The sequence below is a fragment of the Pristiophorus japonicus genome, chromosome 15, assembly GCF_044704955.1.
Source record: "Pristiophorus japonicus isolate sPriJap1 chromosome 15, sPriJap1.hap1, whole genome shotgun sequence".
Classification (NCBI taxonomy): domain Eukaryota; kingdom Metazoa; phylum Chordata; class Chondrichthyes; family Pristiophoridae; genus Pristiophorus; species Pristiophorus japonicus.
In genome coordinates this window covers 152,312,073-152,337,571 of record NC_091991.1, presented here as the reverse complement: position 1 = coordinate 152,337,571, position 25,499 = coordinate 152,312,073, and the positions used below count along the sequence as shown (strand labels likewise).

General features: G+C 46.2%; 1 protein-coding gene across 1 annotated transcript in view; it reads right to left on the bottom strand.

Moving 5' to 3' along the window:
- caskin1 (CASK interacting protein 1) overlaps nt 1–25,499 on the bottom strand; it is a 711,174-nt gene that overhangs the window by 16,801 nt on the left and 668,874 nt on the right. The window contains exon 18 of the mRNA XM_070856774.1: nt 18,176–18,314. Within this exon, the coding sequence (XP_070712875.1) occupies nt 18,176–18,314 (139 nt within the window). The remainder of the gene's footprint in view (nt 1–18,175; nt 18,315–25,499) is intronic.

Here is a 25,499-nt window from a genome sequence, read left to right as displayed (position 1 = left end):
AAGGTTCTCCGACACAGCACTGGAGGCCTTGGTGCAGGTGGTGAACAGGAGGAAACCGATCCTGTTTCCACAGGGGCCAGGAGGATCTCCAGGCAAATTCAGAAAAGGCAATTGGAGCAGATATCATCATAGGCAGTCCCTCGGAATCGAGAAAGACTTGCTTCCACTCCTGAAGTGAGTTCTTTGGTGGCTGAACAGTCCAATACGAGAGCCACAGTCCCTGCCACAGGTGGGACAGGCAGTCGTTGAGGGTAAGGGTGGGTGGGGCAGGTTTGCCGCGCGTTCCTTCCGCTGCCTGCGCTTGTTTTCTGCATGCACTCGGCAATGAGACTTGAGGTGCTCAGCGCTCTCCTGGATGCACTTCCTCTACTCAGGGTGGTCTTTGGCCAGAGACGCCCAGATGTCGGTGGGGATGCCGCACTTTATCGGGGAGGCTTTGAGGGTGTCCTTGTAACGTTTCCTCTGTCCATCCTTGGCTCGTTTGCCATGAAGGAGTTCAGAGTGGAGTGCTTGCTTTGGGAGTCTCATGTCTGGTATGTGGACAATGTGGCCTGCCCAGCGGAGCTGATCACGTGTGGTCAGTGCTTCAATGCTAGGGATGCCAATGCCAACAGTGCAGTCCCAAGAGCCTGGAGGCAGTGTAGGAAGAAGTTCAATGAGCTCACATGAGTGGTCATCTTTAGCTGCCATATCCAACCATTGGCACCATTAGCCTCACACACTGTTCAATACACCACACCCCCAACACTCATTTAGCAACAATCTCTAACAATCACGACTCATATCACACATTCACATGCTCCATCTCACCCTCGCATACTTACCACTGCTGAAAGGCTCACATCCACATCTAACAGCTTGCACACACTGCCAGCTATTCAACCATGACGGGAATATCACCCAAACACATTGCATCACACTCACTGATACACTTCCCTTTCTATTGCAGGGCAAGGTGGTTCATATACGGAGGCAGCAGGACCTAATCAGTGTGGCGCGCCTGCATTATCTTACCCCGATGTAGGAGTCGGTGCTGGCCATTACTGCAAGGGCCATCACTGAGCCTGTTGCCAGCGGCAATGCTGAAACAATACAAGATAATGGTATCCTCTTATATAATCCTCCTTCTCACATCCCACTTCCCCCTCATCCCACAATCTCTTCTGAGTTACAAGCTGCACATGGTGTAAGCGTGCAGCTCTTGCTTTCCAGCCTCCCCTCTCCACAACCTTACCCTTGTGCCTTTCTCCTTTTAGGTAGCTAAGAACCGATACCTGGTCAGGCAGTGGTGGAGGAGCAGGAAATTGAAGAGCACCAAGGCACTGATGATGAAGACACAGCAGCGTCACTCGATTTCACACTCGCAGGCACCGACTCAGATACTGACACCCCGTGTACTTTAGAGGATAGGTTAGAGGCGGGATCTGCACGTGGTGAGTCACCGGGAATGAGTGACCTGCAACCAGGGCAGGGGGAAAGGGTATCTCAGGTGCCAGCTCCCCGGAGGGTGAGGTCGCACATGAGTTCTGCTGCAGAGGACTTAGATGAGGACGTCAATGGGGCAGCCTGCAGAAGAAGGCTGATGGGTATCCACAATGAAATGATTGGTGCATTGGCAGGCCTGCCGGAAAGTCTGAATGCAATGTCAGGGAGCACGGAGGAGTCCGGCGCCAACCTTGCACAGGGCTTTGCACAGAGCTTGGAGCCGATGATTTCCAGCATGGAAGTGGTGGGTAACTGCAATAGTGCACTTGTGGACCCAACCATCATACAGCGTCTGACGGGTGATGGATCAGCTTCCACTGCAGCACAAGCAGAAGCTGCCCAACATCTGAGTGCTGCAGCAGAAGCTCAGCTTGCTGCCATGCAGGCTCAGGCTGCTGCCATTGTGACTGGGTTTACCAGTGTGGAAAGAGGCTTGCAGGGTGTCACAGCATTCCAGCAATCTGTCCTCTAACAGATTACTAGGATTGGAGAGGCGCTGCTCCGGGGAAGTGGCAATGGCTCCGTGGAGCATGAACCTGCTGTCCTCTCTCAGTATGACAGCATTCGTCCTCCCACCATTGCCCACTCCGCCAGTGCCCTTGCTGTTGCCTATCAGCCAGCCAACCCAGACTGTTGCCGCCCATGCCGATGCAGTGCAGTCTAAAGCTGGACCTTCTAGGTCCAGAGATGCTCGAGGTCATCCTCTAAGGCCATCCGCAGTCTCCTCCACTGAAACTCAGCAGCTCTCCACCAGCCATGCTGCAGCCACTGGGGTAGAACTTTGTAGGAACACTAGCACAGGCAATAGCACTAAGGGAATGCAAAGGGGTAATTAATTGACTTTGTAATGTAATATTGGATGGATTGATATATAAAGTTGGTTTGGTGGTGGTGGCATTGTGGCCAAGAGGACACTATGACGGTCCAGAACAGAGGGAGGAAAGGTTGTGTGACTATTGTTGAATGGGAATTGGGGTTGTGTTCAGTGGAACCGTAATCGGATGAGACGAGCATGACAGCCCGGCCTGAGATGGGATGCACTGGTTTCTGTTGTGTATGGGGAAAGAGTCAGACTGAACACTGTGAGCTCAAAGTAAAGTATGACCTTAGTCTTTTATAGCAGGTCTCCAGAGTGCCTCTCCAACCTGTGATGCCTCCTTAAATACCTGTGCTCCCAAGGGATTATGGGATCCCTTGGGACTCCAGGGGATGAGCCCTCTGGTGGCTGTACAGAGTAAATACAAGTTTACATATAGAACAATAATTCCCCCCCCCAAAGTTAATAGTGTAACTATTTACACTGCGAGTCGATCTGGGGCCCTTCTTGCCCTGGTTGATCGTTTCGGTGTGAAAGCTGGTGTTGTTAAATCAGTTGTTGGGCCCTCGCTGGGCTGCTGTGCAGCTGGCCTTGCTGGGCTGCCTGGTGTGTTGGGTCCTGCTGGGCTGCTGTGGATGATGGGTTCTGTTTCGTGGTCAACCGTGGTGCCGGTTGCCACTGGTGTGTGTGTTGGGGGATCAAAAAAGGTAGGGTCCAAGGTGGGCTGCTCAGGATAGTCAATGAATCTGAGTTTGATTTGGTCCAAGTGAATGAGTCCATTTGAAAGTTTGACCCGAAACACCCTGCTCCCCTCTTTGGCCACAACAGTGCCGGGAAGCCACTTGGGACCCTGTCCATAATCTAATACAAATACAGGATCATTGATTTCAATCTCACATGACACATTTGCGCTATCAAGGTATGCACTTTGTTGAAGCTGCCTGCTCTCTACCTGTTCATGTAGATCAGGGTGAACTAACGAGAGCCTCATCTTAAGTGCTCTTTTCATGAGCAGTTCAGCAGATGGGATCCCAGTGAGTGAGTGGGGTCTTGTGCGGTAGCTAAGCGGGACCCGGGATAGGCGAGTCTGCAGTGAGCATTCAGTTACCCTCTTCAAACCTTGCGTGATGGTTTGCACTGCTCTCTCTGCCTGACCATTGGATGCTGGTTTAAACGGGGCAGATGTGACATGTTTGATCCCGTTACAGGTCATGAATTCTTTGAACTCAGCACTGGTAAAACATGGCCTGTTGTTGCACCAGGACATCAGGTAGGCCATGTGTGGCAAACATGGCCCGCAGGCTTTCAGTAGTGGCAGCGGACGTGCTAGCCGACATTATCTCACATTCAATCCACTTGGAGTTCGCGTCTACAACCACAAGGAACATTTTACCCAAAAACGGGCCTGCATAGTCGACGTGTACCCTAGACCACGGTTTGGAGGGCCAAGATCATAAAATAGCGGCGCCTCCTTTGGTACATTGCTTAACTGCGAGCATGTATTACATCTGTGAACGCAGGACTCGAAGTCCGCATCGATACCGGGCCACCACACGTGGGATCTGGCTATCGCTTTCATCATTACGATGCCTGGCGGGTACTGTGGAGGTCATTGATGAAGGTGTCCCTGCCTTTCTTAGGGACCACTACTCAATTGCCCCACAGAAGGCAGTCTGCCTGTATAGACATTTCATCTTTGCGCCGCTGGAACGGCTTTATCTCTTCCTGCATTTCCACTGGGACACTGGACCAGCTCCAGTGAAGCACACAGCTTTTGACTAGAGATAATAAGCGGTCCTGGCTTGTCCAGGTTTTGATCTGCCAGGCAGCGATGGGTGATTGCTCACCCTCAAATGCTTCCATAACCATGGCTAGATCTGCGGGCTGCACCATTTCCACTCCCGTGGTGGGCAATGGCAGCCTACTGAGAGCATTGGCGCAGCTTTCTGTGCCTGGCCTGTGGCGGATGGCGTAGTTGTATGCGGACAACGTGAGCGCCCATCCCTGGATGCGTTGGTATTTATCCCTTTACTCTCGGAGAACAGGGATATAAGTGGCTTATGATCAGTTTCCAATTCGAATTTTAGTCCTGAATGCATGAGCAACCGGTTGCAGTTTCCCGAAATCATTAGCTTGTTGCAATACACACCCGACGCCATATGACGACGCATCACATGCTAGTACCAAACGCTTACATGGATCATACAACACAAGCAATTTGTTTTAGCATAACAATTTTCTCGCTTTTACAAAGGCATTTTCTTGGCTTTTGCCCCAAACCCATTTGTCCCCTTTTCGTAATAAGACATGCAGAGGTTCTAACAGTGTGCTGAGACCCGGTAAGAAGTTACCAAAGTAGTTCAAGAGTCCCAGAAACGACCGCAGCTCCGTCACGTTCTGTGGCCTCGGTGTGTTCTCGATTGCCTCCGTCTTCGCGTTGGTGGGTCTGATGCCATCCGCCCCAATCCTCCTTCTCAGGAACTCCATTTCAGGCGCCAGTAAAACGCACTTCGAGCATTTTAACCTGAGCCCTACGCAGTTGAGTCGACGAAGAACCTCCTCCAGGTTCTGCAGATGCTCGACTGTGTTCTGACCTGTGACCAAGATGTCGTCCTGGAAGACCACAGTGTGTGGGACCGACTTTAGTAAGCTTTTTATGTTTCTCTGGAATATCGCCGCCGCCGATTAGATTCCAAACGGGCATCTGTTATAAACAAAAAGACCTTTGTACGTGTTGATGCAGGTGAGGGACTTCGATGATTCCTCCAGTTCCTGCATCATGTAGGCTGAAGTCAGATCCAGCTTCGTGAATGTCTTGCCTCCCACCAGCGTTGCAAAGAGGTCGTCGGCCTTTGGTAGTGGGTATTGGTTCTGCAGGGAGAAACGGTTTATAGTTACTTTGTAATCGCCACAGATTCTGACGGTGCCGTCTCCCTTGAGGACTGAGACAATAGGACTTGCCCATTCATTGAACTCGATCGGGGAAATGATGCCCTCTCTTTGCAACCGGTCTAGCTCGATCTCTCCCCTTTCTCTCATCATGCACAGTACTGCTCTCGCCTTGTGATGGATGGGTCGCGCCCCCGGAATTAGCTGGATCTGCACTTTTGCTCCTAGGAATTTCCCGATGCCTGGTTCAAACAACGAAGGAAATTTGTTTAAGACCTGGGCACACGAAGTGTCGTCAGCAGGCGATAGCACTTGGACGCCGTCCCAGTTCCAGCGTATCTTTCCCAGCCAGCTCCTGCCGAGCAGTGTGGGACCATCACCCGGTACCACCCAGAGTGTTAGCTTGTGCACCACTCCATCGTAGGAGACCTTTACAGTAGCACTGCCGATTACAAGAATCAGTTCTTTCGTGTAAGTTCTTAGTTTCGTGTGAACTGGAGTTAAGACTGGCCTTGAGGCCTTGTTGCACCACAACCTTTCGAAAGTCTTTTTACCCATGATGGACTGGCTCGCGCCTGTGTCCAGTTCCATTGACACTGGGAGTCCATTTAGTTCAACATTCTGCATTATCGGGGGACAATTTGTGGTGCATGTGTGCACCCCCTGTACCTCTGCCTCCTCGGTCTGAGGCTCTAGTTCGTTGTGATCCTCCATGGATCTGTCCTCCTCTGCAACATGGTGGTTTGCAGGTGTAACAGGCTTTGCAGCTCGTCTGCACACTCATTGGAGGTGTCCCATTGTTCCACAGCCCTTGCAAACGTACTCTTTGAATCAGCATGAATGGAAACGATGTTCCCCCCCGCAGCGCCAACAAGGTGTGAATGGCCTTGCATTCATCACCCTTGATGGTGGACTCAGACATCTGCGGACGTGTAGCTGCAGGTATGTGTGACCTGCCCTGTATGTTACGATTTGAAAACAATATCACTTTGTTCACAGTACTTGTAGCAGCACTTGTGTGCTGAGAGATTTGCTTCGTATTGTCACTGGTGGCAATGAATGCCTGGGCTATCGCTATGGACTTACTCAAGGTTGGGATCTCTGCAGTCAAAAGTTTGCGAAGTATAGTTTCATGGCCAATGCCAAGTATGAAAAAGTCTCTGAGCATGTGCTCTAAATATCCTTCAAATTCGCAATGTCCTGCAAGGCGTCTTAGCTCGGCAACATAACTCACCACTTCCTGGCCTTCAGACCTTTTGTAGGTGTAGAACTGGTGCCTCGCCATCAGAACGCTTTCCTTTGGGTTCAAATGCTCTCGGACCAGTGTGCACAAATCGCCGTATGATTTCTCCGTGGGTTTCGCTGGAGTGAGCAGATCCTTCATGAGGCCATACGTTGGTGCCCCACAGACGGTGAGGAGGACCGCCCTTTGTTTGGCAGCGCTCTCTTCCCCATCCAGCTTGTTGGCCACGAAGTTTTGGTCGAGTCACCCCACAAAAGATTCCTAATCATCTCCCTCCGAGAATTTCTCCAGGATGCCCACTGTTCTCTGCATCTTTGGGTTTGCTATCTGTATCTCGTCGCCAGTTGTTTGTATGGGGAAAGAGTCAGACTGAACACTGTGAGCTCAAAGTAAAGTGTGACCGTAGTCTTTTATTGCAGGTCTCCAGAGTGTCTCTCTAACCTGTGAAGCCCCCTTAAATACCTGTGCTCCCAAGGGATTATGGGATCCCTTGGGACTCCAGGGGATGAGCCCTCTGGTGGCTGTACAGAGTAAATACAAGTTTACATATATAACAGTTTCGTCCTCCCTTTCTCTTGCTCCACCTCTTCCTCCTCCTCCTCCCTCTGCAAGCAGATTGTTCTCTTCTTTGCTGCCTCTGCTCCATCTCCCCGTCATGCTGCAGTCCAAGGGGGATGGCAACTAGAGCACCCATGACAGGGAGCAAGTGGTCTGACCAGAACCCTTGACGTCAGAATCAAGGCCTTCTCCACTTGCAGCACCGTTCCCTGTCATCTCACCAACTTTAATTAACTCTGGAAAGCACTGAACACTTCTACAGACTTACATAGAGCCAGTAGAAATTAATCACCAACTAACCAGAGAGCGGGTTGCTGATCCCTTTAAATATCGCTGGGGGGCGGGTCCTTACTGCCGCTGAATGCATGATCAGCTTTACGAGGTAAGATGTTGGCTCCAACATTTGAGAACGAAAATGGCAGTGCCGCCGTCAAATCAGCGTTGTAAGCTGATCGACGTCACAATCCGTCTATTCTACATAGTGCCGGTGTATGCTCCTAACTCCCACCCTCACCAAAATGACGTCTGGCGTAACCCGCACCAGAAGTGCACACATGTGGTGCGGATGCCATTTTTGATACAAAACAGCACGTGTAGCGCCGCAAAATCGGACGCTACTTGGCGAATTTCTAGCCTCAAATATATTAGGCTAGCCAAAAATTTTTAGTTTTCTATATTGTTTCAAATTTGAGGTATTATGCAATTTGAGTCTATTGATTACACTTTGCTCATTATGTGTCTCCTGCTTTGAAATAAGGCTCTTTGAATATGGCATGAAACTTGTTTGAACAGAGGATCGATCCGGTTGAACATAAATGGGTTAGCGCTTTGTTAAAAGAGCAGACAAAGGAATGCCACACAACACTTTGTTTGAACGCTAATTCTCAGAGGGCCTGATTTCAAGCCGACTGTGACCCAGTCCTGGATTAAATAGAACAATGTGATCCAAGGTGCCTTGAACCTATTTTCAGATGGTCAGCTGATTCCTCTTCATGGAGTTTCACACATGCTATCAGTTGTTCGCAACATCTCACAGTATTAGTACTGGTACTCTCTTGTGTGCAGCATGTTTTAGGTAGAGCTTTTAGAAGTCGGGGATGTTAAAGAGAGGTTATGCTTGAACTGTATAAAACACTAGTTAGGCCACAGTTAGGGTACTGCGTGCAGTTCTGGTCACCACATTACAGGAAAGATGTGATTGCACTAGAGAAGGTACAGAGAGGATGTTGCTTAGACTGGAGAATTTTAGCGATGAGGAAAGATTGGATAGGCTGTTTTCTTTGGAACAGTGGAGGCTGAGGGGAGACCTTATTGAGGTGTATAAAATTATGAAGGGCCTAGATATAGTGGATAGGGTGGATCGATTTCCCTTAGCAGAGGTGTCAACAAACTGGGGGGCACAGATTTAAGGCAATTGGTAGAAGGTTTAGAGGGGATTTGAGGGGAAATGTTGTCACCCAGAGGGTGGTGGGGGTTGGAACTTGCTGCCTGAAAGGGTGGTAGAGGCAGAAACCCTCTGTTATGTATTGTCCATGTACATTAAATGTATAATTACAATGGTGCGCCACAAGGGGCACTGTGGTGGGAGACCCGAAAGTACCTGCGAGACAGAGTACAAAAGGCTGACCACCACACCTGAGGGGCACTCTGGAGTTACACAATAAAGGACCAAGGTCACAGCAGTTACTACAACACCAGACTGTGTGGAGTCAGTGATTTGAGTGCTACATACATCACAAATTGGCGACAAGGACACGGACGAGCTCTTCATGCAACCATGGCTACTTTGGGCACGCTAAAGGATTTCAGAGAGGGTAATGACTGGGATACCTTTACGGAAAGGCTCGAGTACTATCTTATAGCAAACGACCTGACAGGGAACACGAACGCACTGATAGAGAAGCGTAAGGCGATATTGCTGTCCAGCTGTGGCGAGGAGGTTTACCGTCTCGTCAGGGATTTTCTGGCACCTGCGAGCGCCAAGGACAAGTCATATGAGGAGCTGATTGAACTCATTCGTAACCAACTGAAACCGAAGGAGAGCATCAACCAGGCACAAATTCTACCACCACTGCAGACCTGAGGGCCAGGCTGTTCACAAAATATGCTGCGGACATCAGGAGACTTGCGGCGCCGTGCGATTTTGGCACACATCTTAACGAGGCGTTGCGAGACGTCTTTGTTATGGGGATTGGCCATGAGGGCCTCCTTCACAAGCTGCTATCTACTGAACCTACAGTCAGCCTGCAACAAGCCATCAACATCAGCCGGGCATTTATGACCTCGACTTGCAGCACCAAGCAGATGATCCACACGGTCTCGAACCTGGCAGGTACTATTCACAGGATAGCACCCGTCACGGACAAAACTGCAGAACGTGGCTCTGCCCAGGGCAGAGAGCACAGACCTCAGGGTCCTGGAACTCAGAGTCCGCCGAGGGGGGCTAATCGAGTAGCACCATGCTGGCGCTGCGGGTTTGCGGAGTATACGTGCAATACCTGCCCCACGAAAGGCCACCTTCAGCGTATGTGCAAAAGAAACACGACTCACCGTGTGGCTGAGGAGATGGGGGATGATCTGCTGTCCAGCGAGGAGCATTGCGGTTTGGCTCGACGGGCATCCCAGCCCCAGGTAGAAGAAGATGATGCGTTTGGACTGTATACGTGTACCGATGATTCGGTCCCAGTGATTATGGAAGTCAAGATTAACGGAGTCCCAGTGAGTATGGAAGTGGACACGGGGTCGGGTCAGTCGCTGATGAGTCAGGAAACTTTTGATAAACTGTGGATCAACCCAGCTGCACGACCCAAGCTGGTCCCGGTCACGGTGAAGCTGCGTACCTACACCAAGGAACTGATACCTGGTCTTGGCAGAGCGGATGTGCAGGTATCTCACGGTGGCGAGGCGCACGGTTTACCTTTGTGGATCATTGCAGGCGAAGGGCCGACGCTACTCAGCAGGAGATGGATGGGGAAGGTCCGTGGGAGCTGGGAAGACTTCATTCCTCCACAGACTGCTGTCCCCCGGGTTCACAGGCAGAGCAGGCCTCCACCTTCGGATTGGATGGCAGCAAAGGCAGCGGTGGCCATCGACTCTCCCCTGTAAAGTCTGAGAGTGAGAAAGAGGCGCTGGAACCAGCAGCAGCACCGACCGAGCTGGAGAAGAGAGAGGGAGAGCAGGCAGCAGCTCGGTGGATTTCTGGTAGTGGCGGATCTCCCTCAGAGCCACGGTGCCGGGTCTGTAGCGATGAGGCTTCTTCACTCCGCCCGTGGCCGGAGCGCTCTCCCGGGCCGCTTTGGTCGGCAGCTGTTTGCGGAGAGAGAGAGGGAGAGAGCAGGCAGCAGCACAGCGAGTTCAAGATGGAGGCGAGCCTCGTGGCAGCAAAGTTCTGCAGAGAGAGGCAGGCAGGCACCAGCCGAGCACCTAAAATGGCGGCGCCCAGTAGAAACCTCGTGGAAAAATCAAAATGGCGTCTTAAAAGGGAAATGCACCCAGGAGTCTTAAAGGAGCCTTACACCATTGGCGATCCCCACAAAGAGGGCAAGAGTGAGTCAAAATGATTACTGTGATTTGTATGATGACGTGATTTATGACAGGAGTTAATATTTGGTGCTAAAATGATTACTATGATTAAAATGATTGATATAATTGATAAAAAGAGTTAATATCAGAATGCACATTTAAAAGGGCTAATGGATCTGTGACTAACATGACTAATGGATTAATGCGATTTCTGATTTTATGTGATTTATGCAATTGTTCAGCGGCTGCAGACAAGCTGCAAAAGGCAACTATTTTCTGAGAACAGAGGCAACGCACTAGTTGCCATACCCTGTCTCAGCACAGCCCATTACCTCGGGCAAAAAGGGGCAGTATTCCGCCAACACACCTCACCCAGTGGAGCTGGGATTTAATAACTGTTCAGTGTACCTGCAACCTTTTGATATAACTCTTCAACGCATACAAATGTACTGTCCATGTGTACCTGCTTTCTACTGGAGATTATGTTTGTGTACTTGTTTCACCCATGTAAGGACTGCAAATACCACATACTTGCGCCGGATCGCAAGCATAATCTCTACATGGGGGGGGGGGGGGGGGAAGAGGGAAGTGGATGGTCGTGGACTCACAGTCACAAATCAACCAGGACGAACCAGGCCGAGGTTACCGGCAATTTGCTTTTGGAACTGGGGGGGGGAGTGAGGTATTATCTATTGTCCATGTACATTAAATGTATAGTTACAATGGTGCGCCACAAGGGGCACTGTGGTGGGAGACAGAGTATAAAAGGCTGTCCACCATACCTGAAGGGCACTCTGGAGTTACACAATAAAGGACCAAGGTCACAGCAGTTACTATAACACCAGACTGTGTGGAGTCAGTGATTTGAGTGCTACATATATCACACCCTCACCACATTTAAAAAGTACTTGGATGTGCACTTGAAGTGCCTTAACCTAGAGGGCTATGGACCAAGAGCTGGAAAGTGGGATTAGGCTGGATAGCTCTTTGTTGGCCAGCACGGACACGGTGCGCCGAAATGGCCTCCTTCCGTGCTGTAAATCTCTATGATTCTATGTAGTCATTGTGCTGTAATAAATGACTCTAATTCACCTTCCTTCTAAGTCATTCCTCTGCTTCTTTCTCAATTCTAAATTCTCACTGGTTAAGGAGATAGAGTGTTGATCTCACCGTTCAGTGCGGTCCCAGAAGCCGTGTTGCCCTCGCTGTGCTGTTACCAGTTCGCACTTCTAGCAAATTACAGTGCAAAAAAACTCTGAATTGAAGGGTGCAGAAGAAAGTCTAACTGATGGGGCATGCTGCGAGGTGTCTGGCTCCAGCGAGAACCAACCCAACATTTATTATAAATATTTTCCTAAATGTGACACGCTGCTTGGATTGAGCCAGTGGCAGTGAAAGCTGAGTGACAAGGAAATATAAAATGTTGGAAATACACAGCAGCTCAGGTCCTTCTCTACGCGGAGGTTGCAGTTACAGACAGGGTGCAGTTACAGTGGGGCTCTGCTTCCGAACTGAAATCTGAAACTGTAATGTCGGCACCTATGAGAACATTCGCAAGTTTGTAGAGCTATTGCATTGTGAGTGGCTTAGCCAGTCATGTGGTATATTTGGACTTTCAGAAGGCTTTCGACAAGGTCCCACACAGGAGATTAATGTGCAAAATTAAAGCACATGGGATTGGGGGTAGTGTGCTGACGTGGATTGAGAACTGGTTGTCAGACAGGAAGCAAAGAGTAGGAGTAAATGGGTACTTTTCGGAATGGCAGGCAGTGACTAGTGGGGTACCGCAGGGTTCTGTGCTGGGGCCCCAGCTGTTTACATTGTACATTAATGATTTAGACGAGGGGATTAAATGTAGTATCTCCAAATTTGCGGATGACACTAAGTTGGGTGGCAGTGTGAGCTGCGAGGAGGATGCTATGAGGCTACAGAGTGACTTGGATAGGTTAGGTGAGTGGGCAAATGCGTGGCAGATGAAGTATAATGTGGATAAATGTGAGGTTATCCACTTTGGTGGTAAAAACAGAGAGACAGACTATTATCTGAATGGTGACAGATTAGGAAAAGGGAAGGTGCAACGAGACCTGGGTGTCATGGTACATCAGTCATTGAAGGTTGGCATGCAGGTACAGCAGGCGGTTAAGAAAGCAAATGGCATGTTGGCCTTCATAGCGAGGGGATTTGAGTACAGGGGGAGGGAGGTGTTGCTACAGTTGTACAGGGCCTTGGTGAGGCCACACCTGGAGTATTGTGTACAGTTTTGGTCTCCTAACTTGAGGAAGGACATTCTTGCTATTGAGGGAGTGCAGCGAAGGTTCACCAGACTGATTCCCGGGATGGCGGGACTGACATATCAAGAAAGACTGGATCAACTGGGCTTGTATTCACTGGAGTTCAGAAGAGTGAGAGGGGACCTCATAGAAACGTTTAAAATTCTGACGGGTTTGGACAGGTTGGATGCAGGAAGAATGTTCCCAATGTTGGGGAAGTCCAGAACCAGGGGTCACAGTCTAAGGATAAGGGGTAAGCCATTTAGGACCGAGATAAGGAGAAACTTCTTCACCCAGAGAGTGGTGAACCTGTGGAATCCTCTACCACAGAAAGTAGTTGAGGCCAATTCACTAAATATATTCAAAAGGGAGTTAGATGAAGTCCTTACTACTCGGGGGATCAAGGGGTATGGCGTGAAAGCAGGAAGTGGGTACTGAAGTTTCATGTTCAGCCATGAACTCATTGAATGGCGGTGCAGGCTAGAAGGGCTGAATGGCCTGCTCCTGCACCTATCTTCTATGTTTCTATGTTTCTATGATGTTCACAAGACTTAATTAAACCCCAATCAGTTGGGTCTAGGTTATCCACGATGAGGTATGCAGATGTGAGCCTGGTGGATGAACTGGTAATGTGTAGTGTGATTCTTAAGCAAAGAACCCATGAAGCAAATACATTATAGAAACATATTTAAGCATTCTAATAGAATGAATAAAAAAGGGAACAGAAACCAGTGTGGAAGGGAAGAGTGTGAATGATCTACAATCTGTTTAAAAGAAATGCAGGAGATTGTTGGATGATACAATCGATCATCTCAGTCAGGCAATAGAGAGAAGCATTGAGCAACTGAAAGCAAAAGGTGCCAATAACTAAGATAATGAGAGGGCGACCTAAGAAAAAAGGCACGAGCTTTGGGGATATAAACAAAATACATTGAAAGCCTGCAGATGCAGGTCTGATAATGAATCAGAAAAATGCTGACATAGTGGGGGTAATTATGACTTTGTGTAAAACAGGTAAAACGAGTCAGCAGCCATTTAACTTCAGTGGAAATCAAAATAGTGATAGATATAAAACGTGCTGCTCGATTCGCTATGACCCATGTTACACTGTCACACAAAATAAAATTAACCCTCCCCTCACTGATGTTCTGGCCATTATTTACAGTATCCTACATTTCAACAGCGACAACACTTCAAAAGCATCTGTAAAGCTGTTGTGAAAGGGCTGATATAAATGCAAGTTCTTTCTTTCTTTTTTATTTAGCCCTCAACCAACACCAGCAAAAACAGATCAAATAGTCTCATCGCTGTTTAAGGGACAAACTGGCTGGCACATTTGCCTTTAAAACAATGGCGAATGCACTTTAAACGTAATTCATTGGTTGTGTGAAGTGTTTTGGGATGTACTGAGAATGTGAAAGGTGTTAATTAAATGCAAATACAAAATACCGTGGATGCTGGAAATCTGAAATAGTCATCAACAGCTGCCATTTTTTTTGTTTTTTTCTCTCTTTCCCACTGCAGCTATTGATGATTCTCCCATTTCCATTTACACCCTATCTAGATTCATCTTATGTTTCTTAACTTGTCCCATTACCATCTCCTTTTGCTGTGCACCAACATCCCCTTTGTCTCTTAATCTCTTCTGCCTTCCACCCTGTTGCAGATCTTCCCTTTTGCTCTTTCCTCCCCTCCCCCCTGTCCCTGCCTCTGCACTTGCTTACAAATCTGTTACATCTCTAACTTTGTCCAGTTCTGACGAAGGGTCATCGACCTGATACGTTTCTTTCTCCATAGATGCTGCCTGACCTGCTGAGTATTTCCAGCATTTTCTGTTTTTAATTAAATGCAAGGTCGTTCACCCCACAGCTCAGGTTGACGAGCTCACCCTGGCCAAAGCGCAATGAAAGGCTGCCTTCTGTGCTGTGATTTCTTAAGAGTCTATGAGCTATGCAGAGCAGAACAAAAATATTCTGGGAAAAATATCTGAAAGAACTTTAGTAGTGCTAATTAATAAAGAACAGTGCAGCACGCCACACATTCCCTTGCTTTTAAAATAAGAAGCTCCTTTTATTTCTTTGTGATTAATCGTACATCCAGTGCCAATAATACATTGACCTTCAAAATCAAAAGCTGCTCCATCATGGCTATTCAGATAACACATGCCAAGGCATACCCACTAACAAATGAAGCATTTCCATTCACAGTTATCAATGTTTGGGCTTCAGGCTCCTCAGTGTTAAAATGCAGCCCCCTATTTTTGTCTCGCCAGTGCAACGTTAATTGTATAGTGGGTAGCTCTGAGTCAGAAGGTGAAGGGTTCAAGTCCCATTCCAGAGACTTGAGCACAGAAATCTAGGCTGGCACACCCAGAGGGTGCTGCACTGCTAGAGGTCACGCCTTCCAGATGAGACATTAAACCGAGACCCCCATGTGCTCTCTCAGGTGGACGGGAAAGATCCCGTGGTATTACTGTATTTCGAAGAAGAGCAGGGGAGTTCTCCATGGTATCCTGGTCAATATTTATCCCTCAATCAACATCAGTAAAACAGATTATCTGGCCTTATATCTCATTGCTGTTTATGGCATCTTGCTGTGCACAAATTGTCTGCCGTGTTTCGAACATGACAACAGTGACTACATTTCAAATGTACTTCATTGGCTGTAAAGCGCTTTGGGATGTCCTGAGGTTGCGAAAGGCGATATATAAATGCAAGTCTTTTTTTTTTCTAAATATGAAATAATGTCACTGGTACAGTCATACACATTTGTATGCAACATCATTTTTGACCTTCAAACGTTGGGGTCCTACAAACAGCATCGGACCCTGATTGGCATATTTAAAGTAGCCTCCTGCCTGAAACAGGCAGGCACGCCTATCTCATGTTCCTGATGGGTTCGAAATGCCGGCAGCTGTAGCAGGAGCAGCAACTCGCCAAGGCTTCTTCGACAGCACATTCCCAACCTGCAACCTCTACCACCTAGAAGGACAAGGGCAGCAGGCACATGGCAACACCATCACCTCTAAGTTCTCCTCCAAGTCACACAACATCTCGACTTGGAAATATATCGCCGTTTCTTCTTTGTAGCTGGGTCAAAACCCAGGAACTCCTTCACAAATAGCACTATGGGAGTACGTTCACTACACAGACTGTAGCGGTTCAAGATGGCGACTCACCACCACCTTAGGGATGGCCAATAAATGATGGCATTGTCAGTGACGCCCACATCCAGTGAATGAATACATTTTTAAAAAGGAGTGGGGCGATAATTGCTACCACCCCGTTCCCATCCAATGAAGGCCTGAAAATCAGCCCCGCAATGTATGACAGCCATACCACACAGAAAACAATAGGTCACAATTTATGCGAAGCTAATTTTTATTTTTATGATGTTGTTGCTGGGTTTTCAGTAAATCGTGGTGATTGGTGTGTGAGAAACCGCGAACAGCACCATCAGATCATCAATTTTGGTCTTTCAAATTCCATTGTTTGGAACATTTTTGGAGTGATAACACTGGATGAGGTATTTTTTTTAAATTCATTCCTGAGATCTGGAATGCACTGCCAGAAAGGGTGGTGAAAGCAGATTCAATAAGTAACTTTCAAAAGGGAATCGAATATAGACTTGAAAAGGAAAAATTTGCAGGGCTATGGGGCAAGAGCGCAGGAGTGGGACTTATTGGATAGCTCTTTCAAAGAGTTGGCACAAGCACAATGGGCCAAATGGCCTCCTTTTGTACTGTAAGATTCTATGGGCCCGAAATTCAGTACCACTGGAAAGCTGGTGCTTCCCCCACCATTTTGTGGCCATTAGTGCCGAAATTCTTTCGTGGCTGGGCCTCCCCATCTTCAGTTCCAAAAGTGAACAAATGGGTTCCAGCTCTAATGAACCCTTCCAAAGTGGATTTTTCAGCGGTATGGCTGTCTTAATTTGAGCGTTACCACCAGTGAGAAATTCAGCATGCAGGTAAGGATTTCTAATGAGCCAGCTGCTAAAGGCCAGGGTTTGCAGCAAGGCCCTAAGCGGGGGGGTGGGGGAAGGAGTTTGGAAGGATAGCTGGTGTACGAGGTGCAAGGAGAGCCAACACGTTCACTGATATGGAGCTGGAGACACTGATGGACGGTGTGGAGGACAGAAGAAGAACACTGTTTCCTGACGTGGGGAGACCTGGCAGACCACCAGTATATAATGCATGGAGGGAGATTGCAGGGGAGGTGTCAGGCGTCTCCATATATGTGAGGCCGCATCCCCCCAGGAGTGTGCTGAGCAGTCTGCACTCGGCCCTTCCAGGGTGGCGATGGGTTTATGTCTCCTAGCTCTGGGGTGACGGGATCCTCCTCCTCCTCCTCCTCAGGTGGTACTGCTGGCTTGACCTCCAGAGGCTATCCCCTCATGATGGCCAGGTTGTGCAGCATGCAGCAGATCACGACGAAGGTGGAGACTCTGAGGAGAGTACTGCAAGGTGCCACCAGAGCGGTCCAGGCACCAGAACCTCTGCTTAAGGATGCCTATGCACTGCTCGAATGAATGACTCATGGCTGCTGCCTCCCTTGCCCGCTGCCTGTCTGCACGGTGCTGATGGTAACGCCTTCTCCTGCGTGCCGCCCTGCTTCTGACCAGGTGTACCAGGTGTCGCCCTCCCAACACTCCTCCCATCCTCAGGGTGAACCCTGCCAAGCAGGTTTCTACAGCCCACAGACCTCCACTAAAGAGTCAGACCTGAAGGTTGTACAAAAGAATGTGCAAACCTCTGAGCAGCACTCAGCAGGTCGAATGGAGCCAAAACAATTAATAAAACTATATGAAAAGATAATTACAGTGGATGATATAATCTGAAATAAAAACATTAATAATTAATAAAACTATGAAAAGATAAATACGGTGGATGCTGGGATCTGAAATAAAAACACTAAAATTAATGAAACTATTTCCCTACCAAAGGGCCGCGATCGCGGCAACACTCCAGCAGTGTCCCGTTCGAGCACTGCATCGAATACCTCGCCGGGGCACTGCTGGGAAAAGGCTTACCGTTTTGCAGCTGAAAATCCCTCTCCTTGCCACTTTTCAGTGGCACTGTGCCGCTGCAGAGCTCACCGCTGGAAAGTTACCTTTATAGCAGCTTCACTGCACTGTTTACTGCGGAAGTGAGCACCACTCAAACCCCCCCCGAGCTAAATATGGCTCGGCGAGGGAAAAATAGCCGACCACAGCGGCCGATTGATTTTTTCGATCGACCACCCAAACTCCGCGGTAGCTGTTCCTTTGGGGCCGGTGAATTCCGGCCCCTATAATTCTATACACCCCTTCCTGCCCACATATGGGCCAGAAGCATCCAGTGCCTCAAACAACTCAAAAAGGACTGGCAAGGAAAGAATGGCACCACTTTACCTAACTTTGTGATGCCGATTTCCTGTAGGTCTTCCCAGGTGATGTCGGTGATGAACTCAATGTTTTCGTAACCATTCTCCACAAGCGTCTTGTAATACTGAGCAAGGCCAATGATTGAGAGCCATTCCATCAGATCATTCTTGAAAAAGAAAAGAGAAAGGTGTTGAGGGTGTCCTTACATTAAAATAAGACTTTAAAATACAAACCAATTCTTCTCATGGTCCAAGGGTCCAATTGATAGGATAGACTTTATGGTAAAAATATAATTGTAACCAGTCTTTTCAAAAATTTAGAGAGAGGATTTGCATCTCACTTTTGATGGACCTTCTAGGTAATGTGACCACTTCAGACGCGTCATTCTTATTTGAATTCACCCTGAAATATGATGGGGGTAGAGTTTCCGCTTTGGGAACAATCGGGAAATTGTGCCCAAAATACGGCTGAAATTGCGTTGGTTATGTTAGAGTTTAAGTTTCCACTAAAATTCATCAGCATAATCAAAAATGATACAATCTTCCATGAACCACGCAATCTCTCCTGGCTATAAACTTTGCAGCAAATTATCTCTTGTTACAACCACCAAAACGGGGGAAAGAGTTAAAATCTCAACAATGTAACTGTGCATTGTTTGTTGAAATAAAGTGCCACAGTTTCTAACAACCGCGTTTGAACTGAGTTTCAGCAGTCAAACCGCTTCACAATTGTCAATGCGTCAAAGGTTGCTTCTCAATAAATTAACTTTTGAATTGCAGCGTAATTTATATCTGCTCCTGCCATTCTGACGAGTGCCTGGCAAATTGTGGTTTGCACTGCATGCAAGGTTGGTTCAGCACAAATGAGGCTGTAGACCCAAGCCAGAAAGAGAGAGAGACAAGCACCAATTTCCAACACAAATACGGGCACCCGCCCCCATATCTTTTAATCACTCACCATGGAACTGCATGATACCTCCATAAAACACTGCCAAAGTTTACCATTTTAGAACTCGATGTCGTTAGCAAAACCATCGTCAGGGTATCTGGAGAATGGACGGCGGGGGAACGTTGGGATTGAATGCAAAGCGTGTTTCTGGAAGTCGGAGTTGACAGATTTCAGACGCTCCTTTCATAGCTCCATGGTGTACTGGAGCTTTTTCAGGACTACTGCAAATAGTAATTCTGCTGGAGCTCAGAGCCATGTCTTTCTCTTTCAAAGAAGTACATTAACCACAGAACTGCATAAAAGGGAGGGTGGGGTGGATCTGTTCTTTAGAAATCATCTTTCAGTCATTAGAGATCAAAGTGAAAAATCAAAAGGCGTACAGAGAGTAAGTGAGGCAAGATAACAGAAGAGCCTTTCTGCCCTCCTATTTTGGCCAGAAAAGCGGTGAGGAAATTGTGACAAAGGATCAATTGATTCTCATTCCCAAAACGTTGTGTAATTTTGACAGGCATTCATGTCAAAATCTACAGCATTGAATGTGCTTTGAGAGAAATAGGAACCAGTTCTCACATCCCCATTTTCTCAGCAGTTTTCACAAATCTAGAATTTCTTTATTCACTGAGGTACATTTTTATTTCGCCCATCACATACCTTTGCTTTCGTAGAACAATTGTGGACTGTACCTTAAATGGTTTGAGACTAAGGCAGTAGTCATGTGTCACAACAAGTTGGAGGTGTATAAGCACGGCCAGATAAATCTGAATACCAATTCAAGCCTGGAATCGGGCCTGTTTCCACAGGAACAGAGGGAGTAACAGAGGCTGGGACACTCTGCCTTGCTTATGTGTCTCTCAGTGTGGCCAGTCACAGAGTAAAATTGCTTGCCTTCAAAGTAAAGTGTTCCTGCTCTTTATGTTGTTTATAAATCCCTTCACTTTCCTACCTGTGAGAGGAAAGTGAACATTCACCCTTAAGCCACTGGAAGAGCCTGCGATAGCCCAACCATGTGAAGTCTCACAGTCTCTGATACATCTTGTATGTCTATCAGTGAGTGGTCCTTGTACATGGTGGCCTGGAATGCCAGTGATGGATAATAAATCGAAAACCCAAATTCAGTAATGCTGCTACCTGCTGCATGAGTCAACAGAACAGGTGGTGTCACAGAAACATAGAAAATAGGTGCAGGAGTAGGCCATTCGGCCCTTCGAGCCTGCACCACCATTCAATGAGTTCATGGCTGAACATGCAACTTCAGTACCCCATTCCTGTTTTCTCGATAGAAACATTGTCTTTCATGTGGTTGTCCCAAATTTTCAGCAGCTGGGACAAGAAGAATTCAGCTTCTACCAAGATTTGAACTCGGATCACTGGATTCAGAGTCCAGAGTGCTCACCATTACACCATGCAACCCATGGGCCTCCAAAGTAACAGTCAATTTAAATAATTTGAGTTCATGCTATGGTTGAGCTCATCCAATACTCTTTTGCCCATGTCCTAACTCACATCAAGTTCTGTTCACCCATGGCTCAGTTGGCAGCACTCATGCCTTTGAGTCAGAAAGTCGTAGATTCAAGTCTCATTCCAGGGATTTGAGCACAAAGTCTATGCTAACACTCCCAGTGCCGTACTGTCGGAAGCGTCTTTTGGATGGGATGTTAAACCGAGACCTCAGGTGAACCTAAAGGATCCCATGGCACTATTTCGGAGAAGAACTGGGGAGTTCTGCTGACCAATGGTTAGCCCTCAACTAATATCATTAAAAAACATTATCTGGTCATTATCACATTGCTGTTTGTGGGAGCTTGCTGTGCCTAAACTGGCTGCTGTTTTTCCTACATTACAACACTGACTACACTTAAAAGTACTTTGTTAGCTTTGGGAAGTCCTGAGGTTGTGAAAGGCGCTATATAAATGCAAGTTTTTCTTTTTGATTAACAAAACGTTTCTCTTCTGACCTTGACACCTAACAAAGCAGGTCTCTCTGGCTACTGCAGAAAATGTGAGATTACTCCTTTTGTATAAGAGAAAAGGAACAACGTTTAATTTTAATTATCTCTTTACAAACTTTACATAAGGAGTAATTCATATTGAAACAGTCACTTTAAATAATTTGAGTTCATGCTATGGTTGAACTCATCCAATACTCTTCTGCCCATGTCCTAACTCACATCAAGTTCCGTTCACCCATCACCCCTGTGCTCGCTGACCTACATTGGCTCCCGGTCCGGCAACAACCTTAAATTTGAAATTCTCATCCATATTTTCAAATCCCTTCATGGCTTTGCCTATCCCTATCTTGGTAACCTCCTCCAGCCCTACTAACGTCCGAGATCTCTGCGCTCCCCCAATTCTGGCCTCTTGACCATCCCCGATTTTAATTGCTCCACCATTGGCAGCTGTGCCTTTAGTTGCCAAGGCCCTAAGCTCTGAAATTCCCTCCTTAACTTCTCTACCCCTTTCTCCTCCTTTAAGGCACTCCTTAAAACCTACCTCTTTGACCAAGCTTTTGGTCACCAGTTCTAATATCTCCTTATGTGGTCCAGTGTCAAATTTTGTTTGATAACGCTTCTGTGAAGCACCTTGGGACATTTTACTACATTAAAGATGCTATATAAATGCAAGTTATTGCTGATTGCTTCAATGGCAAACACACACATCTAACGTAAAATGGTTACATCTCAGGAATTCAAATTACTGTACTTTCAGAACATAGTGAACACAATTGTGGAGTCATGCAGCTTTAAAACAAACAAAAAAAATGCCTTTAGGTTTATTTTGTGTTTGCAAGCCAACTAATCACAGAATTAAGAACAGAAACTGCACTGACAGCAAACATGGCACAGAAACATGCATTGCAAACATTAACACTCCTTTCCACATGTTTGCGATTTATTTATAGTAATAGTGTCAAAGGTTTTGCAGGTGCTGGGAATACGGGACTTTAAAATAACATCTGTGTGAAAATGCTGTCTAATATACAACAGACACCATGTACCCATCGAAAAAGTAACCCAGCATCAGAGATAATACTGGATCGAAAGTTCCAGTCAGACAATCAAATCTTTGCAAAACTACTCCAGGTTAAGTGTATAGAAAGTAGCCTTTATATTAATAATTAGTTAGCAATCTTACATTATCATTTACATTATACATGGTGTAATAATGTAGTTTCCTTCCTCTATCAGTGCTACAAATGTGTTAATCATTAAACTTTCAAATAAAAAGTCCAGGTCTGGTGATGTATGCAAAATACTGTAGTGCACGTTACACAAAAATATTTATTTATACATTTTTATTTCCTTGAGATGATATATTATTGCTTTTCATGCTATGCAAAAGAAACACGATTTACAATCTTCACAAATACAAAGAAAGCACATTAAACACACACGCCACAGTATGCAAATATGTCTCAGTCACATGCAGGAATATTTCAGTGATTTGGTTTAATTTTTTTCAGATTGCATTACAAACTTTAGCTCCCTTTTTTCTGGAAAGTTGGGGACAATTGAAGCCCACTATCCTTACTTAAAGTGTGATTACTTGAACACCCAATCATTTATATATATATTTTTTTATTGCTATTGTGCAATGTATGATCACTCCTCTCTCTTCCCCCATTCATTGGGTGATTAATATATGGAACTGATCTAAAACTTCCTAACAGATCTTCAGCAAAGGTGCACTGCAGCCTTAAACTCTAGATCATACCACCTGCCATAACCTTTGGGCAGAAGCCACTTTGGGAATGAATAAATTGACTTTTGGTTTGGCTGTAATGTGTAAAACAAATGGCCCGAGTCCATTAAGTCACACCCATGACCCAGATGACAAAATAATGTTGACCCATTGGAAATGTGATCTTTTATCCTTTGCCTTGAAATTCATGTCCTCACTTTCTGCTCAATAAGGTACTCTATCAGGAAATGTCGGAGGTCCACCTAGCCTAGTTCTAACATGCAGCATCAGATGGTCTTTTGACCCTTTTTGTTATTTTCAGCTATAGTTTGTGTTGTCAAAGATGATGATTTAGGCCACTGATTATTCATCTTCACAGTCAACGTGCAACATGAAATTTAGATACACTACGTAAGATCATGACCACCGTAGGTTTCTTAGCATAATTGTGGGTGTTGGTCATTCAGACAATCAACTTATTTTTGGGATGATCAATTCATCCAACCAAAGTTTGAAAGGAAAAGAAAACTGGCACCCTCTGAATGACCAACATTGAGCAGTGCTGTTCCCCAAAACTTCCAGAGGACACGTGCTGGAAGGTGAGGTAGAACACAATTGGACAGACTTAGTCCAAATACCAGTGGCTCAGAGCAATTTTTATTCAGTAAAGTGCTTTACTTTTTACAAATTTATAGGTACGGTAAGCTTTCTCCATTATGTCACCTTTCAGAGCCACACAAAAAAAATGTACAGTGTGTTATAAATAGATACATCTTAGAGGCATTTTCTATTAACGAAGGGTTGATAAACAATGCCATTTATATCAGAGGCCATGCTGTATTAAAGACTGTTATCGTGAGATACTACCATACTTAGAGTAACCAAAGGTAAAAAGTAGAACGTGCACATTTGGGTACAACTAATTAATCAGCCTCTGGAACCCTGTCGCCTCTCTAACTGGGTAATCTTGGCAGCAACAGAATGACTAGAAGAAAATTTGGCATAGACTTGAAGGATTGTTGGAAGATCAGTTGTGTTGTCCTCTGTCCTCTCCTCCAGAGGGGTGCCACTTGGGCTAGAAGAGGATGAGAAAGAGGAGATAGAGTGAAACTGGGGCTAAAAACGGGGAGAATATTGTACTACTAGGAGACTAGGCAGCAATTGCAAAATTGGGGATCGAGTGATGGTCTCACCACGAACTCCAAATGCTAAAATGTGTTAAATCACATGGAGTTATGTGTATCTCAAGCTGACACTGGAGCCCCATAAGAGTGGATTGAGCATTGGTGTGCAAACTCGTTCAGTGAGTAAAGTGATGTTCCAGCAACAAAGTGTACATTCTACTATTTAAACAAAATTAAAACCTGACTGAGAAATCTTCAGTGTTGCTTCCTTCATTTCTAATATGAATCTGGCACTGCAGCTTTTGTATAATTTTATTTTCATTTTAATCTAGTTGTACCCTATTGTATATTGCACAGTATCTATGTCTGACCTACTTGTACAATGCAGTGTCTGAATCTGACCTACTTGTACAGTGTATCGGCTCACAATTTAATGAAAAAATAACAGCATGTGAACAAAGCATGCTGATATTAATGTGCAAATCAGACAGCAACTTGTAGCAAGGAAGAGATACCCTGTAAATCGTGAATCGCCACAAGTTGCTGGACAATCTATGCCATTCCGCCATTAGCTTTGCTAAAACGACATCTCACCCTTAACCTCCCTGTGAGTTTCATGAAATTGCTGCATTTGTGCATTAATTACCCGTTAAACTTGCCACGGAAAGTTAAGGCTAGTAGTTAATAGTATAAGTATCCTTTTACCAACGTGATAATTGTTAATGACAGCCAATCAGCCCCTCCTACCCAGAAAGTGAACAATTAAAATTGTGAAGTCTCATTCCCTCAGGTCAATGTCAAATTTTAATTTTTTTTTTCTTTTCCTTTCAGTCTTTTTCGCTCTCTCTTAACCCAATCTTTCTTTCTCTTTCTGTACCTGATTTGACATTGAATTCACCCACTGTCGTTCATCCTCCTTCTCAGTCCTTCCTCCATTTATTTCTCAATCCTTAAATCTCATTGGTTAAGGAGATAGACTGTTGGTCCCATCGTTCACTCAGGTCCCAGATGCCCTGTTGCCCTCGCCGTGCCATTATCAGCTCGCACTTCCAGCAAATTTGTGGGCAAATATTTTGAGTCGAAGGGTGCAGGAACATATCGAACTAACAGAGCATGCTGTGGTTTGCCCTGGTCCAGCAAATTCTGGGCCATAGTGTCGGAGTCTGATCGACTAGTATAATGCAGTGTCTGAATTTGGTCTGTTTTTACAATTTCTAATCTCCAAGACTGACCCATTTGTATTTTATATAGTACTTGATCTTTAACACTTGTTGAATTTCAACTATCGATTCCCACATACAAATATGACTAAAATATTTTTAAATGTAAAAGAATTAAATCCTAGCTGATAATTGTTGTTTTACAAGTCCTTAAAGTGCTGTAATGACATGAGGACTGCCGTGAATAATTCTTAGCAAGTCTATCTTTGAATTCTTATCCTCAAGAACTTATTTCTATTATCAGCGAAGGCAACCAGAGGTGCAAGGATAAGGTAGGCATTCTGAGGATTCACTTGATTTACATTCCAGGTTGGGGAGACTTTGAAGAACCCTTCTGCAGGTGATTCAATGGGTGGGAGGGAAAGAGTTCATGAGAAAGCA